Consider the following 17234-nt stretch of genomic DNA (forward strand, 5'->3'; position numbering starts at 1 on the left):
TTTTTCGGTAGCTAGGTCACATTTCGTATGTTGAACGTTTAAGACGATGAATTCTGAACACTAGTCGTTTTCCAAACGCGCTCTTCAAACTTTACAGGTCACTTTAAATGCAAAAACATTGTCAAAGCTTTTGTCATTCACATTCACCGGAAAGCCTAGCATGCACAACAGGAATTTTATTCCACGGAAAATCATTTTTTACAGCAATGTTGCATTTGTATTAGGGTTGACAAGGGACAGCCACAGTGAAAGGAAACTGACACTTTTCAGGCGTTCCTCGCTTTCACCCAAGGTAAAAAAATATCGGGTGAATAATATGACGTGTCCAAAAACAAGATTTTTTTTCTGTTTGGTATGAAAACAAACAAACAAAAAAACTGTAGTAACAACACCGGTGTTGCAAACATTTTTTTTCATGTCTCTGACAAGGACCCTTGAGTGCCATTCTATTTCATCGATAAATAGGCTGAAATGGTTTGATAAGAATTTCAAGTAACAGCACACACTGTTGACAAATATGAAGAAGGCGAAAAACAAAGTGGTTTCATATCTTATCCTTAAACGATGCATCTCAGGACTTGAAAAATGACTCACGGTGATTCATGGAAAAAGAATGACAAAAAGATTGTTGTCAAACAAACGAGATGAAATATGCGGGTCAGTAGTCATTTAAAACCATTGGGGATGACTTGAAAATAGAAACACGATTTAAGCAGAAAAAGTCGGTGCACTTTTTCATCACGGCTGTAATTTAAGCTAAGAACTCAAATTACATGTATAAATAAATAATATGCAGGGATGTGGAACAGGTGTATTTTTTTTATGTTGATATGGGTTCTCTTGAGTCTCGAGTGAAATCGCCCACGTGATCAGAGCACGGCCAAGCCGCCGTCACAGCGGCTGGCGATCATGTTGCCCACTTCCGTCCAGGTGTCCAGATGGGGGTCATAGATCTCCACCGAGTCGATCGTCACGGGGGCTGAGAAGTTTCTGCTGGCGGCTCTCCCGCCCACGGCGTACAACAAGCCGTTCACCGCCGACACTGACGGCCCTGTGCGCGCTGTGGACATCGGGGCCACTTCAAACCACTTTTCCTGGAAAAAGGGAGCCGCGCAGTTGTGACGTTGACGTATTGAGAAATCTAATAAAACCAAAAACAAAGGTCAGGGTGATCGCACGTTTACCTGCTCTGGACAATATTTTTCCACCGTCTCCAAAGCGCCCACGGCTTCATTGCGACCGCCGACCGCGTAGATGCAGTTGTTGAGGCAGGCCACGCCCACGTATGCTCGACGCGTAAGCATAACGGGCAAGGCGCTCCAGCGACGGCTAATGGGATCGTACATCTCTGCTGAGCACAGCTCCGTGCCGTCATCGCTGATTCCCCCGATCACATAAATAAAACCTGAAAACGGCAACTTTAGAGGTGACATGTTCAAAGACACACATCTTGCCTCAAAAGGGAAGTCAGCTTAAAAAAAACAAAAAAACATCTCAAACCTTTTTTTGGAGTCAAGGACCACTTTTAGAAAGCACATTTTCCAAAGACCCCCATTGCAAACAGTGCTTTTTTATGCACCAACACATTCAATTTGTCATGTATATTTGTTACTTTTCGGCTATGTTGAATTTTCGAAAATATAAACAGCAAATTGCAAGCCTCTTTATAAAAAGCCGGGTCAATTTCTCCCATGCAGGTTGCTGCCAATTCTTTAGTATAAAAAAAACCTGCATTTTCAAATAAGATGCCTCTTTAACTTTGCTGGCTTCATCGCCTCGTTAGCAAGCAATTGGAGACAAAAAACACATTTTTGATCTTATTATACATTTTTGAAATGATTACATTTTTAAAACTATATTGGTTGGATTGATTGCTTTACTGTGGAGTCATGAATACTTTCACAATTTAATACAAAATAGAATTAAACTACTGTATACACTATATACATACATATATATATATATATATATATATATATATATATATATATATATATATACATATACATACATACATACAGTATATATACATACATATATACACACACACACACACACACACACATACCTTGGAGCTCGCAGCAACCAAAATAATAACGGGGAACTGCCATGTCACCTATGACCTCCCACTTGTTTTCTTCTGGGTCGTAACGTTCCATCATCCTCCCGATCTCAGAGCCAATCCATCCGCCTAAATGGGAGACCATGAAATAATTCAACATTTCATTGTCGTGTAATGCATTAACTCATTCACTGCCAGCCCACTTCAAATGCAACTTTGACGCCTTTCTCCGTCAACAGCAGTGGATGAGTAGATAGAGGTGAATGTTAATCCAATTTAGGATTTTTAGCCATCCACTTCATTAGGATAAAATATTTGTCATCATTCCAAGAATACCGCAGTTGTATTTACCCAGCGCGTACAGCGCCCCATGGCAGGAGCAGACGCCAACTCCACAGCGAGGGAAATTGAGAGAAGCCACAGCAGCCCATTGTTTGGTCACTGGGTCATATCGCTCTGTGCAGTCAAAAATCATTGAATCTTTTTCTCCTGGTGAAAAAAAATGAATACATAAAAGGTTGAACCTTGGTAGCGCACCCATTAAGTGACATTTGTGTTTTTTTAGCACTCACCTCCTACCACATAAATCATGCCCTCTAACACTGCTACCCCCAACCCGCTGCGAGCCTGATGCAGGGATGACACCGTGGTCCAGTACTGGTTGAAGGTATCGAAACGCTCTACACAACTTAACGCCCTGCTGTCACTCCACCGACCACCCTGTAACCGAGTGTAACCCCCTGCAGAAAAAAAAGACAACAAAGCTTTCAAAGATCACTTCACAGTATTCAGCGTACGAAAGGAAAAAAAAAAAAAAAGACTTCAAAAAAATACCTATGGCATAAACGTATTTTCTGGCTTTTCTTCTCGGTCTCATCTTAACTTGGTGGAGTTGGCTGTGCACTTTGTCTTTTGGAGACTTTGTGACCTCAATGTACTCTTTCAAAAGGGTCTGCAGTGCCACCCTCAGACTGAAGTCGGTCATGCCTTGATTAAAAGAAGAAATGAGCAACTTCAACATTAAATCAAGCAGAGCTTGTTTTTTTTTTTCAAAACTCGAAGTGAAATTGAAATGAAATGCAAGTGGAAAACGTTCAAAGTCTCCTCACCTTCTATATACTTGAATAACCTCTGCGGGGAAAGTAAAGGGAAGCGCACTGGTTCCAACACTTCAACCACATATTTTTTCCTCTTAGCCACGTCTTGGAGAACCCACTCCATGGCCGCAGTGAACACCTGGTACTCATCCTCGATTCTCAGCTCTTCGCTTCTCAGAAGCTTGATAATCTGATCTTTTGAAAGGCCCTTAAACTCATCGCTTATACAAACCTAATTAGAAGCAAATGATGGAGAGGGTTTGCTAATTGAACAAGGTAAACGTGGGGGTTGAAAATCAATCTTCACAAGTAAAAACCGTGATTAAAAAATGTTCAAGTGTGGTATACCTTTAGGAAGTGAACATGGATATAATTCTCGGAAAACTCCAGCAATTCCATGCAGGCGATCTGCTCCAGGAACTGAAAGATGCCCACACAATTGGATGGATCCATGTGGCCCTTGAGGAATTCACCGCAGATGGAGACCACCTCATTCAATTGCAGCATATCTGCTGCCAACATCAGTTCTTGAACATTCTCTACTGTCACATTGATAGTGCCTGGTGGGAAAAGCAAGCACAGATTCAATTACCTAAAAGTACTTTTGTAGAATGAAGTGGGTGCGTGTCGGACTTAAAGAATACCTGTATAAATAAAATCCAGCAAAATCTCAAAGACTTCAGTGTCTACCCCCAGAATCTCCACCTCTTCTTTGTCAGTCTCACTCATGCCGCCAGAGAAAAGAGCTGAAAAGTATGGGCTGCTGGCAGCGAGCACCAGTCGGTGAACTTTGAAGACTCTGCCGCCAACCCTCAGCTGCACATCACAGAAATCTGTGCTGAGCCTCATTTTGTTTAACTGGGCCAGGATGAGCCTTGCGTAGCGATCGGAGCCCAACACAGCCTGTTCAGAAGCCTGGGTTGCCATGACAGTAGGAACATCATCACCACAAGTGGATGTTGACACATATTTGTTGCAGGACATGACGGCTGATTCAGCTTACCATTTGGGCCGTCATTCCCAAACTACTTTTTCTGTATAACACAACACAGAAGGTGATACATTTAACACGAGACAAATTAGAAACATTTACGTGTATGGGACAAAACGGTTGCCTGAACTAGTCGAACTAATCCTCAGCAAAGATTTAGTCTTCCTCCCCCACGATTCATTGAGGTTGAAATATAATAAGACAGTAGCACTTTATTATCTTTCCTTTTGATGTATCAACTATAGGAACCCACTTTCCACAGCTGTTAGCATGCTAGTAAACCGCTCGCGTTGATAAAAGAAAAAATATGACAGTGACCTCCGATGGGACTGCTACTTTACGGATAACAACTGCGCTCTATAACAAAATCTATAATCAAAAGCAACGTTCAATCCGTACTCACCCATGAATTTGTTTATGACGATGAAGGCAACTTCCTAGTCAGTCACTCAGAATCGATTACTCTGGTCTGGGACTCAGTCTCCAGTCACAACTAATCAATGATATCGTTAAGTTTAGAGTGACGTAATGTTTTTTTTTTTTTGTCCTTTGTGTCAAATATCATGCATTTTATTTATTGTAAAATTTCTTATTATTATTTTTTTTTTCAAAATCTGACCTTTCACATGTTCTTTGTTGTATTGTGCGGTTGGAATTACGCGCGACTGGTCTGTATAAAAAGCAACGCCAGGTGGCAGTGTTTCAAGTAAACAAAAGCAAAGCAACAGCAAATGATGAAAAACTGAAGTAGAAACCTTGACAACACCCCAAAAGAAACCGTCCATTTGTTTTATGCTGTTGCATTTTTACCTCAACGTTTATTTTTGAACATTGCTGGCATTTACTTCAGCTACAATAAGCACTTCTGCTGCACACTTGTACACGTCTACTGCTTCTATTTTGTATTAGTGTGATGACTACTTGGTGTATGCTACATAGGCACTATAGGACCTATGTTCTTGAGCAGTCCAGGGGTCATCTGCCTCTTGCATAAAATCAGCCTGGGCCCCTAATAGGCACCAGCGCCATTAAGTTTCAGAAAAGGTTTTTCATCACGTGACACTATAGAAAAATGAAGAGACTTTAAAATCTTGGTTCTCTCCATGCTTCAAGTTAAAATGTACAAATTTAATGATGTTATATTAGTTATTACAGTCTGCTTTATGATTATTGTAAAGGATTTTGAACATTGGTTAATGGTTTGCCCCATCACAGGAAATGCTGTATTTTCTTTTCATTCAATCCACTATCATAATTATTCTATATGAACTTGAGGGTTTGGTCTGAGTCACCTTCTGGTTTCAACGCTGATCAGACAATGTTGAAAGATGAATGCCTCCCCACCCTCTAGTCAACCTCAATTGAGTATGAATGAATCTATGCAAGGCTGAGATGCGGGATGTTTTAATCATATTATTTTTAGCAGACGGGAGGTGTTAAGTGCTATTTTGCAATTCAAGAGTTGTTTTATGTTTTATGTAAGAGCATCTTTTGATTGAAAAACATGCAAGTGTGTTGTTGAATGTGATCACACATCACATATTATATTTCATTTGAAAGAATCCAGAATCCTCCCGTGTTTTACTTAAACACTTTTTAGCTTTTGGTTTTCATTTATTTATTTTGCTTGTCCTGGGTGCAATCTTACTTCCACTGACGTTTCTGTCTCCACACCACGTGAGCGCTGAAGTGATGATGGAAGAAAGAAAGGCTTTCTCGCAGGAGCTCATGAGGTTAGAGGGGGGAAAATAGAGTGAGGGCCATTCTATGGAAAGTGGTCACCATATAATTATCATTCTTTATGAAAACACATCGTGTCTGGGGTTCTGTCCTCTGGTCAGACTTTGTCTCCACCAGAAGTGAAAACATCATGAGAATTGTTTTTTACGGGAAAAGATAGTAGATAGTAGATTAGGATTTTAAAAGTAATTCCATGCCCTGAGTCTTTAGTTCTATAATTAGGCTCACAGACTGCTGTAGGGACTAAATGTTGCCACAATAACCCAAAAATTACAAAAGTCAGAATGATAGTCCTGTGATCCCCGACCATGGGCGCTTGATCTTTTTTTCCGTGAATTTCAAAGCTGAACTTTAGCAAATAGATTTGTTGGCAGATTGTCGCATGCCTTAAATCTAGGGCTGTTTTAAAAAATTGATAAAGAGATTCGAATTGATTTTCCTTTTCATAACCCGCTATTGGGTCAATAAATCATCAATTGATTTGTGACCCACATTAATTATATAACTGTTAAACCTGTGTACCCATTTAGAGGTAATACCTCATACCAGTACCGCCTTATTAGTTTTTTGATAAATCGCGTAACGTTATAGATATTATGCTCAAAAAATGATGAAAGATTTGGATTGATCTTCCTTTTCATAGTCCGCTATCGATTCATACAACCATAAAGAGATTTGTTCCAAACATTCATTGAATGATTGTTAAACCTGTGTATATACTTAGAAGTAATACCTCATACTGCCATATTTTTTTTCACTTGTGTTTTGATAATTAAAGGTACAATCCTATTTGGAAAATGAATGTTGAGAGTCTTTACTTTGGATTTTCAAGATCTGAACGGAGACAACCAGCCTTACTTTAAATTGTTGTTTTTTTGTGCACCGAAATCAATTGTAGTGAGTTATCTGTGTGCAAGAGTTGAAAAAATAAAAGTGTAAAGCTACATATGGATGTTATGGATGTCAACAATATACTGTATACATTTTGAAAGTAAAATTGGGGAAAATAAAGCCGGTCCCTTATCTAGAGCTATACCGTTTTTCACTCTGAGGACAATTATGTAGTGTGTGGGAATTTTCGCCCATTCATTCAAAAGGCCAAAGGTCGCTGAGGTTGGACAAGAAGGCCTGGCAACAGTGTCTGCTCTCAGTGATGACCAGTCAAATTCTCCCAAACCAAAGTGATCCAACCATGCCTTTATGTATCTTTTTTTGTCACTGCGTGCGTTAACACATGCTCCTGCTGGAAAGGACAGGGATCTTCCGAAAAGTCTCTCCGCACTTTTGGAAGCACGGAATTGCCCAAAACGCTTTGGTAAATGAGGAACAGGGATTCTGAGGAAACCACGGGGCCGAGTGCAGCTCTTGAATTGAGGATTTGTTTTTTGTTCCGCACAAATCTGCCCTTGTGTCTTCCCTTTCACGCTGTCTCTTGTATGCACTTTCGCACATGAGGCCTTAGCTTGGCACAGTGACGTGCCCGCGAGAAAGCAGGACTGTACAGTATTGGCAACAGATAAGCTTGGTGGGCATGCGGCAATATAATGAGCGGATTTAGATTGAATGAATTGGCGGTGCTAAATTAGTCCCTTGTAGCTGATTTAGTGTCACTGTTAATCAGTGTGATGCGAAGCTCTCATCCAAACGCGCTGGTCAAAAACATACAGCTTTTATATTTGCTTTGATTTCGTGCAAATACTTTGCAAATGTTCTGAAGTAGATCTTTCAGGCAGCGTTTTTTTTTCGTGGTGTGTTTTGGGGAATTGTGAAGGAGGGATGGGCTAACCACACATTCACTGTGCCATCGAGCATTGCGTTCAATCTAACTTTTGTACTAAAGTATGCAAAAGTATCAAGCCCTGTAGTTACTTTTAATTAAATAAATTAATGCAATCACTACCTTTTACTTCTATTCATATTTCTAATTGTTTGCAAACCATACTTAAAAGGGAAAGTTAAATTAAACTTATTTTTTAGAGAAAAATAAATGAGCAAAATCCACAAGCTTTTCTATATTTTAGGGGTTGGACATTTTGCCAAATGCTGTCGATTTAAAATGACATCATGGTTGTTCGGGAAATGACCAATCACAACTTAACTTACAAATGTCACATGACCAAAGAAGGCAGATGAGCTGTGATTGGTTGTTACCTGAGCAACTGTGATGTCATTTTCAGTGGACAGTTAGTAAAATAGCAGGCCCCAGATAGAAATAAAAACGGGTGGATTTTCTGCTTAATTCATATTCCAGAAACAATATAAATCACAATACTGTAATTGGACACATGGACCATTTTATTGTAAACATTTTTTGTTTCTTTGCTTCCATTTTAATTATAACAAATATTATAAGAGCATATGGATTATTTCAAATTTTCTTGACACAAATTATTACCCAAGAAGAAGCAATGTTTCAAAAAGATTGGTGAGATGATCCCTGCTTTAAACTTTTATTGTAGTTTCCTTCAATGGAACTACATTTGAATTGTTTAAATAAACAACAACAACAACAACAACAACAAAATATAATACATTGTTGATTAAAGTAACACCCTAAGTCTTTTGAGCACTTTTTCTTAAAAAAAAAAGCGTGCCAAAAAGAATAGTGTGACGTGTGTAACAGCTTTTTGCTGTTGTAGGAGAAAAGTGGAAAAAAAGAGAAGCGTGTCTGTCTTTAGTTTACAAGTTGCTTAGACAGGTAAGCAACAAGGCTTCCAGCGCTCAGCCTATGAGCCAGCTACTTCGTGAGCTAATGAAAAAGGAGGAGGTAAAAAAAAAAAAAAAATCCACGTTATCGATTCTACCTTCGACATAGCAACTGCCCCCGGATTGGGTGAATCGCTTCACGTTCTCGGCTTCCCATTGGCTGAGAGTCTGGGCTGAACGCGGAGGAATCGGACGGAGACAGAGAGGAGAAGTGACATGATTGGACGTGGCCCCGCTGAATGCCTAAACCTATTTTCCCTGAAAGCCTGTAAGTCATTTAATGGTCCCTCCACTCTTCGTTTAAACTGTGACAACAAAAGTAATTCGTCCAACTGCTCTCCCAGTTTGTACTTGTTACGACGGAGAACTTTCGAACACGGCCGAGTTCACGTGACCGTGTGCTGACATGAAAATGAAGGGCGAAGGAAATGGAGGAGGAGTATGTGTGTATTATTTTTTGAGAGGAAAGGGCGTGGGGGCTGTTTTTTTTTTTTTTTTTTTTTTTACTTTGAGAGGGAGGGAGAGCTCGGGGAAGAAAAAGAGATTTAGCTGTGTTAGTTTAACTGCTGTGTAGGCAAAGTTACTTTGCGAAGTAGCCCGCCAGGTTCAGGGGAATATTTCAGCTTGCGGGACATGTTCAAGGGCCCAATATAACTGCCCTGAAAGTAGTAAATTCACATGCTTTTTCCAGTTAGAAAAAATGTTCCTCCTGTCTACCCCACACGGCACTCCACTTTCTCATTTTGTTTTACAGTGAGGGGGCCCCATCCGACGGTCCTCGTCATGGGACGTTTCCACCAGAAGCATGCTGACATAGGTAGGTAGAGGTGAATAATCCATGGCCCGAAGCTGAGGCTCTCCTCGAGTACATCCCTGCCCTCTTCACCTTAATAATCCCTGCCTAATGTGGACCTTCTGTGAAGGCTGAAAGAGGCCACATGTTGTTCTTGGTCACAGTGGTGTCAACTGGGGACATTGCCCTAATCAGTGGTCTCCATTTATCGGTGTTTGTACAAGTGCTTCTGAGCTGATACCACTTCAAGTTTATTTTAGAAGATATTTTGTGTATTCTTTTTTTTTTTTTTTTTACATTACAATACCCCCTGATAAACTTCTGCGAATGAAACTGAGGATTCTCAGTACATTCCGATGTTTGCGAAATGTGTTTCGGTTACGCGATCATTTCGTGGACCCGCAAATGAAAGGATCGCGTGTTCAAAATTATCCAGATTTTCTTCGAGTGAGATAATGCGGACATACCGGGCAGGGTAAAAGGTTCCACAGCACATCCTGCTATTGTCTTTGTCACTTCCTCTCTCTTCCATCTGTCTGCAGACTGTCCTCCTATGCCTTCTACCACCGCTGAAGCCGGGACAAGTCTCATCGGAATACAATGGCTACGTAAGCTACAAATTGCTGTCATTGGGCTGGAAACATGTCCAAATTTGGTCAATTTGACTTTTCCGAATCGATTGGACGAATATTACTAATCTGTGCCCATGCGCATTTGGTACTGTTTTATAGACGTACGACGATTAATCGAGAAGTAATCAGTTACCAAATTGATCATTTTATTTTTGGGAATTGTTAAGAGACCTGAACATTTCTTTATTTGAAAGCACGCTATCGTTTTGTTAACAGCCCTTAAAAAAATGCAAGCATCTACAATAGAAACTAATTATCACTACATTTTTGGGCTGATCATTCAAAAAAATCTTTAAATGTATAGTCAGTTATGTAAAATATATTTCAAGAGGTGGAATTTCAAGCATGAAAAAATCTGATTCATCAGTTGAATGAATTGAATATTAAAATAACTGGTAGTTACAGTTATAAAATTAGTGATCATAAGTTGTTGGGTTTTTTTTTGCGATCAATGGTGTGATTATACTTTAACAATGCAGTTTTTGTGCATGACCAAAAAGTGATAGTTTTGGAAATGATGACAACTACTTGGTAATAGTTGACCAATTACCATGTTTTGATTTAGATAACATGTAATTTAGTCACGCATACCTTCGATGAACAATAGACTGCGGGGGGAAAAAAAACAGCACAAGATGGCATAAGATGACAAAACCCTCATCAGTTTATTGTCTTTCAGCAAGAAAAAGGTCAGGATCTCACATTGCTCAGCTTCACCCAAGGCATTTCCTCCATCCTCATCTGGAATTTATTTTTTTTCTCGCTATATGAGGCCAAAGTAGGTTTCATCCGAAGTAGGAACCTCAAGAAATACATTTTAGTTTCTCACTACAGAGTTTTGTTTTTCACAAACTTGGAAAAAAAAAATGTGCCAAGTTAAAGAGATTCCTCGCGCCAATAGTTATGTAGGCTGCATGTCATGAAACACATTCATAGCTCTAGCAATGCCACAATTCAAGTAATGGAGGCAGGATACTTCCGGACCTCTTCCCGGTCAAAGGAAAATCGGAGGCCATATCTTACCGACACCACCAAAGAGTGCATTTTTGTGGCGCATGTCGACCATTCGTAACAGCATAACCTTCACACCACCGTCACACGTTGCAACAATAGAAATACTGTTGGATTGCACTTTCTTCAAGCTTTCATCTTGTGGCAAGTTTGTAGAAAAAATATAGAATACAAAAAGCTTATACTTCTTCGAGTAACAGAATATAACATACAGTACTTCAGATTATGTTTTCATCAGCACATCAGCAGGTGTAGATAATTGCCCTTGGCTTGCCCAAATGCATGGATTGGGCAAAACAGGCATGTGTTTTTGCTCTCCATCAAGTGCTTTGGTCAATGGGTATATAACATTGATTATGCTTTTTATAATAGTTTTTTTTTTTTTTTTTACACGATGTTAATGCTACATAATATCCACTGTATGAACGGGGCAAATTGTCAAGATGCACCACAATTTTTTTCACATATTCACAAGTGGTATTTACCCAGAAAAAGGTTTGGTCCACCAAACCAGGATGACAGAAACAGCCCGTGTACAGCACCATTTTCTCTGCACCAAAGCACTAATTAGTAGTAATCTAACGTGTTTGTGTAAGCTATTGTTCACTTTTCATCGGCGAGCTCAGTTTTAGGCAAAAAAAATCTCTGGCGACGTCAGAAAGTCAAACAGAGATGCGGCGGCATCCGCTGTCTGAGCAATTTTGCGCCCGTCGACATCTCCACCAAAATAACGTCCGACAAACAAACAACAATATATGAAGTACAATTTCTTTTCGGAAATATTTAACAGTCTCTTGAAAACTAAAAAAAAAAAGAATAGAAGCTGACATTCAAGTTCCGGTCCCACTTCAATCTGTGAACTTTGCGTTCACAAAAACTGATGGAATCACTTTAGTGCAACATTTCGAAAATGCACCTCCATGCAGTCCTTCTCGCAGGATACAGTAAACGCGTCCTTTCCGTAATCTCGCTCCGTTTACATTTCTGGAGCGGCTGGCGGGAGTCTCACTGTCTGTGCGGGAGTCTGTAAAAGTTTGTGCTCCTCTGCGTGTTGCGAAGGAATGGCGGGCGCTTTGGCGTGGACTGGGTGAGACAGCCTAACATCCAGGGCGTCGTTGTGTTGCACTAAAGAGTGCAAGCGGTAGTGCAGGACAAGGTCTTTCAGCGAGCAGTGGACGTCGTAGGGCTCGGCAAAGCCGTAGCCGTGCGGCGTGCTGTAGATCATGCAGTGCTTGACTTCTTCGTTCACCCTGAAATCGAAAACCGCCGATGAGCGCCGCGCCAAAATTTCAGCCGGTTCCTCGTTCGGTTCATTATCGAGCCACTCACACAACAGAGCAGGCGTAGCAGCCTTGCTTGCTGCTCTCGCGAATCAGGAACGTTCCGGGATCTTTCCCCCGAAGCGTCTCCTCGGCTTGCGTCCTGCTCAGTTCGCCGACGAACCAACTCGTCTCGTCCTGATGCGGTAAATTCTTCTCGTCTCCTTTCAACACGTATGTACTGACGAACAAAAGCCAACTTTGCATTAAAACTCACATTCACACCCAGCCCGGGGTTTTTAATTGAAATATCAATGACAGTAAATGAGTCACTGCCAGTTGCGATTAAAAAAAAAAAAAGACGACGTCTATAGTAGTCCGTCGATTAAGCTCATGACAGTTTCCTTGTACGCTTAATACCTACTCGTCAAGGCTGTCCTTTAGTATCCCGAGCCAGTCGTTTATGCGTTTCTGCCGCACGCCTTTGTGATTGAGCCAGCTGCATGTCAAAAACAAAAAAACCAAACATATTAGACGTGCCTGATTTAGTTGATAGCTTTGTTGTGCACTACGAGGTTATGACAGCACTCTTCCACTGTAGCATACTCACTTGAGGTACTGGTCTCTGATGTTGCGCAGCTGGATTAAATCTGGCCTCAAACTGTTCATTTTCCTGTCAGTCTCTCGGTAGTCTTCAACCTGGCTTCGTAAGTCTTCCTCCAGATGGATCTTGCTGTCATAGATATCGCTGAGACGGCACTTCAGCTTCTCGTAGTTTATCAGAAAGCTAAAGAAAAGGAGGTAAAGGCGTAAGTAACAGTTCAGGATTTGGACTAATATTTATGTGGTCAAAGGGTTTCAAAGCGGCACCTCTCAAGATCTTTGTCCGCTGCCTCGGATTGATTGTTCCTCTCAAATTCCTCCCCGTAGCGCTCCTGTTCACGACACTGCTCCTCAAATATCATCATCGTCTCGTTGAACGCCTCGATGGCCGTTTGTTTCATTTGGATCTCCTGACGTCGGGGAATTTAGACGACGTTAGTCAAACCGATTTGAGCTCAGACCTTTAAAACCGCCCAGAATTCATTTCGGCCCCAGTTATTACCTGCGAAGTCTTAGTGAACGCTTCATAAAGACGATCAAACTCCTTCGATTTCTCTTGATATTGACAATGGACCTCTTTAAGCTTTCTTCCGGCGACGTCGACGCTGTTCTCCTTCACCTGATTGCGAAAACAAATCTGATTAGGTATACTTTTCAAATCCCATACATTTTAGAGTCCGCGGTAGTCACTGCAGATCAATGCGAATCTCGAGTTTCCACACCTGTTGGAAGCGAGACACTGGATGCGTGAGCATCAGGTCCAGCGTGGCGTTGTACTCCACTAACGGATGGTGCTGATAATGCCAAATGAGCTCCACCACTGACGTAAACGTGAGTGGGTCCGAGAAGCCGTACTTCCCATCGCGGTGGTAAATTTTGATCAGTTTATTATGGCCATCTTTCCTGTGAACCGCAATTTGTCAGAGAACTTAGTGTCAAACAGGACCAAAAAAAAAAAAAAAATGACAACGCATTTCTATGCGGTTTTAAACACGTTTTACCTTAACGTCAGCGTAAAGTCCCCCTGCAGCTTTGTGGACGCGTCGCGTACGAGGAAGGAACCGTCGGGCGTGTCACGAAGCTTCTCGTTTACTTCATCCCTGGGGGAAAATCAGTTCACAGATTAAACACGGCGCCAAACGAAAAGAGCGATATCCCAAATAACAGAAGTCGACATGTTTAGTTAAATAAGTGGCGCTTCTTTTACCTGGTTACATCTCCCCAGTACCATTCGGCATCCTGTAGTGAGTTGGACTGTGGGGAAAGGCAGTTATTGTTCATGGCGGAAGACATTGGCTTTGTTGACCTAGGAGGGAGAGCTGTTAAGGACACAAATGAGAGGAAGTCAAGGATTAGGACGATACTTAGAAAGCGCTCTGCCGGTTCAAAACATATATTTATCTAAAACGCCTCCATGATGATAAACAGAGATCATCTCACACCTCCTACCCATCTAAGTCTGTCAGAGCCTTGCCTGGTGGCTTGTCGGGGACAAGCCCAGGCATGTTTCCAAAAGATGTCACATGCCAAATCATGACTGACACCCAAAGGATAGTTGTTGCACGAGTTTGTGTCATGACTTCTCACGAATTTGAATTTGTGACAGTTGCCCACTACTGCGCTCTAATTTTCTGACTGCAATTTAAAAAAAAAAAAAAAAAGACTCATCAGGAAATACGTGACAATTGCGACAAATTCGTTACGTTTGGTCATCATCGAGGTCGCGTTTTAACCGCGTAATAGAGTTTGAGCACCGTTTTTCAAATATTGAATTGACTAATTATGCTTAAACAGGGAAGTCGGAACCAAATTATATTTTGAACTTCATGACCCATCTCTCTGTAATTACTGCGGTCTTGCAAATCCCCACAAGTTTTCCAACAGCCTTCAAGGAAAAGAACATCTGAGTCGGCCAAAAGTCTAAGCGCTTTCCTAAGGATGAAAAAGGAGGGCAAACCGCATCAAGAGAAGGTGAGGGGCGATACATTTCACGTCAAGACAAAAGTGCCTTTCATGGGGCAGTTGGGTAGGCGACAAGCGCTGCCTATGAGGAGAAAATGTGGGTTTCACCCACCATCCCCTCGTTTCTGCCCTTAAAATAAACAAAAGTCAGGTGCAGCAACAGTTTTTTTTTGGGGGGGGGGGGGGGGGGGGGGGGGCAGGCTAAAAACCAAATTCTACCGCTGCTCCTTGCCCCAGCAAAATTAAACCTGCACACCCTTTCCTCTTTTTCTTTTGCCTGCCAAGAAATTATGCGAATTCCAAAAACCACGTACCAGCCATCAGCATAGAACACAGCCAGAGCCAAGTCATTATCCCCCAACTAAGGAAACGAATTCATCATGATAAAGCAGACGGCTTGGCTCCATTGTAAATAAAGTCTTTTGAAAGGCGTCACTTATAAGGATAGTCGTGTCATAGATCGTTTAGATGCGTGTCATTAAGCCGTGACAATCACGGTGCATTCATTACCAAGTTTTACAAGGTAACGCTGGCAAAAAATAATAGCAGTGCAATGCAAGGAAATATAAAGAGAGACCGCGGTATCGATAGCATGAGATGGGTCGTCTAGCCGAATCGCGTCTAGCCTACTTTGCGAGCTAGCACTAATTAAGCACGGCTGGCTGCAGAGGAGAACAAAGCGGTCGTTTCATGCGGTGCCCATTGACGCACCATATTTCCTTCAAAATGTTCCTCGTGCCTTGTCATGGGTGTCCACGGAGTCCTCGTACGGTTTGCGAATGCATCGGCGAGACCCGACGGCCTCGCTCGTCGTGAATTAGTCATACGTGCTGGGACAAAAGAAAAAGAGGCGAACCACTGCGCCTGGTCCGCTGAGGTATTACGTAATTGGCAAGCGAATTGCGCTATGCATGCCTGGGCAATAGCACCGACGAGGCGCAGCGCCCACGACCTGACCATTGCAAGCTTTTGCTCACAATTCGATACATTTGGCAAATGTCAACCCGAACAGTGTCATTACACGGCACCATTAAAGGGGAAAACAAAGAGAACGGGAGCTGACAGGCGACGTTTGTCCCACTAAAGACAGACAATGGCTGCAGTAGTTAGAATTACCTGGTGGTGCTGGATCCATCTCGATGTAGAATAAACCTTCGGGGGGATAAATCATTCCTGTTTCGCAAGAGTAGTCCAGTTTGCTATTGTTGTCTCAAAGTTAAAAAAAAAAATGCAAAAAAAAATGCACCTTTGTTTATTCGCAACCGAGCTTATACTTTCAAAATCGTCCTATAATCGATCGGGCCAAAACAAAATCCTCGCGAGGAGTCTGATTATTTAAAGCATCCGAAATATATTCAGTCTGTGGACTTTGTTATAGGATGCGGAGTGTCAACCTGTATCTTCTACCAGAACCGTGGTCTCTGCTCGTCTTACTTCGTCGAGGAAGTCGAGCGAATTTAAAGGGCAGTACTAACATCATCTTGGACGGGTCCAACACGCTGTCACGATAGGGGTGTTATGTTCCACGCATGCGTCACAACTACGCGCAATAGTCATAGTTCGAACTATTTTTACGGATCAGAATGAAGCAGGCATCTCCGAAGACTATGTGTCGAAGTGGATTTGGTTTTGCGTCGTTTTAGAATATATTTTAACTCCAGGCTACGGTAACGTACGGTGGTACGTTCCAGACCTTTTCATTCATCTTCCCTCAAGCTGCACTGGAGCAGCTAAAATGGCTTGCATGGAATGAATGAAAGATAAAACGCAATACATTATTCAATATAAACAATTAGTTGAATGTTTTGCGTTTTAACATCCACAACAACGAATTACTGTAACTGTCATTTGCAAGTTGCTTCAAATTACTCTGTAGATCCACCTTAAGTGGCATTATGCTGTACTGGGCTTGTTATTATACCTGAACATTTATTGTTTCAGCCTTTCATAAGGCATCCAGGAAACGTTTGGTTTGTTCTTTTGTCTCAGTGATAATGGTGTCGCCTACGTAGTTCTCAAGTGTGTTTTATATTCTTGTTAAGCTTGTCAAACACGTTCAGCAGCAAAATTGTCAACGTTTGCGCATGTGTGTGTTTGTGAGACCACTTGTAATTATCGCTGAGCTCATTCAGTTGGATGCACAAACGGCACAGCCTTTTACTGTGAGATTATAAGAGTACCCGGAAATGAATTTGACCAGAGTATTAGCGTCGAACGTATGTGCCCAGGTCCAATGAATACAGTGGAAGCGTTGTCGTTTTCCCATGACGAATGACACAGTGCTGTAAATTTAAACAACCGGGGCCTCTTCCCCCAGCTGATGTTTGTGGCTGTAGGGAGAGTGAAACAAGGCCTGCATGCTCAGAGGTCTGTCTCCG

The 17234-nt window shown here is 41.7% G+C and overlaps 3 protein-coding genes across 7 annotated transcripts in view; 1 reads left to right on the forward strand and 2 right to left on the reverse strand.

The window, feature by feature from the left end:
• Nucleotides 1–156: 156 nt before the first annotated feature.
• On the reverse strand, nucleotides 157–4630 carry ipp (intracisternal A particle-promoted polypeptide). 4 transcript variants are annotated; one of them, XM_088429088.1, is made up of 11 exons: nucleotides 4554–4630; nucleotides 4163–4193; nucleotides 3804–4074; nucleotides 3508–3719; nucleotides 3172–3391; nucleotides 2897–3049; nucleotides 2635–2802; nucleotides 2414–2551; nucleotides 2069–2191; nucleotides 1185–1405; nucleotides 157–1094 (listed from the first exon to the last, which is right to left on the reverse strand). In XM_088429088.1, exons 2-11 carry the CDS (start codon nucleotides 4175–4177, stop codon nucleotides 870–872), a joined length of 1746 nt encoding a protein of 581 aa, XP_088285214.1. In that variant the 5' UTR covers nucleotides 4178–4193; nucleotides 4554–4630; the 3' UTR covers nucleotides 157–869. The 4 variants fall into 4 exon arrangements, with proteins under 4 accessions (XP_088285214.1, XP_088285211.1, XP_088285215.1 ...); XM_088429085.1 differs by having other exon boundaries at nucleotides 3804–4193; nucleotides 4554–4610; XM_088429089.1 differs by lacking the exon at nucleotides 4554–4630 and having other exon boundaries at nucleotides 4163–4520.
• Nucleotides 4631–8766: 4136 nt separating this feature from the next.
• LOC148414353 (SH3-containing GRB2-like protein 3-interacting protein 1) overlaps nucleotides 8767–17234 on the forward strand; it is a 36515-nt gene continuing 28047 nt past the window's right edge. The window contains exons 1-3 of the mRNA XM_088429507.1: nucleotides 8767–8864; nucleotides 9351–9413; nucleotides 9932–9997. The gene's annotated coding sequence lies outside the window, so the exon portion shown is untranslated. The remainder of the gene's footprint in view (nucleotides 8865–9350; nucleotides 9414–9931; nucleotides 9998–17234) is intronic.
• Nucleotides 10663–16280, reverse strand: LOC148414354 (phosphatidylinositol 3-kinase regulatory subunit gamma-like). Of its 2 annotated transcripts, none has more exons than XM_088429897.1 (10): nucleotides 15973–16280; nucleotides 14102–14213; nucleotides 13896–13994; nucleotides 13617–13797; nucleotides 13397–13513; nucleotides 13162–13304; nucleotides 12902–13078; nucleotides 12716–12790; nucleotides 12362–12532; nucleotides 10663–12282 (listed from the first exon to the last, which is right to left on the reverse strand). In XM_088429897.1, the coding sequence occupies exons 1-10, from the start codon at nucleotides 16025–16027 to the stop codon at nucleotides 12009–12011; spliced, it is 1404 nt and encodes a 467-aa protein (XP_088286023.1). In that variant the 5' UTR covers nucleotides 16028–16280; the 3' UTR covers nucleotides 10663–12008. The 2 variants fall into 2 exon arrangements, with proteins under 2 accessions (XP_088286023.1, XP_088286024.1); XM_088429898.1 differs by lacking the exon at nucleotides 15973–16280 and adding an exon at nucleotides 15568–15729.

The sequence above is a fragment of the Hippichthys cyanospilos genome, chromosome 12 (genome assembly GCF_059441005.1).
Source record: "Hippichthys cyanospilos isolate Australia breed blue-spotted pipefish chromosome 12, RoL_Hcya_1.0, whole genome shotgun sequence".
In the NCBI taxonomy this organism is placed as follows: Eukaryota; Metazoa; Chordata; class Actinopteri; order Syngnathiformes; family Syngnathidae; genus Hippichthys; species Hippichthys cyanospilos.

Bases quoted from the DNA above. Each gene is read 5' to 3' on its own strand.
- ipp (XM_088429085.1), bottom strand. From the start codon at position 4,143: ATGTCCTGCAACAAATATGTGTCAACATCCACTTGTGGTGATGATGTT. The intron at 2,803-2,896 runs GTATTTTTTTGA...TTTTTTCTGCAG, and splicing joins AAAATACGTTTATGCCATAG to GGGGTTACACTCGGTTACAG. The intron at 2,192-2,413 runs GTAAATACAACT...TCTCCCATTTAG, and splicing joins TGGGGCGCTGTACGCGCTGG to GCGGATGGATTGGCTCTGAG.
- LOC148414354 (XM_088429897.1), bottom strand. From the start codon at position 16,027: ATGATTTATCCCCCCGAAGGTTTATTCTACATCGAGATGGATCCAGCA. The intron at 14,214-15,972 runs GTAATTCTAACT...TGTCCTTAACAG, and splicing joins GATGGATCCAGCACCACCAG to CTCTCCCTCCTAGGTCAACA. The intron at 13,079-13,161 runs GTGCCGCTTTGA...CCTTTTCTTTAG, and splicing joins GCGGACAAAGATCTTGAGAG to CTTTCTGATAAACTACGAGA.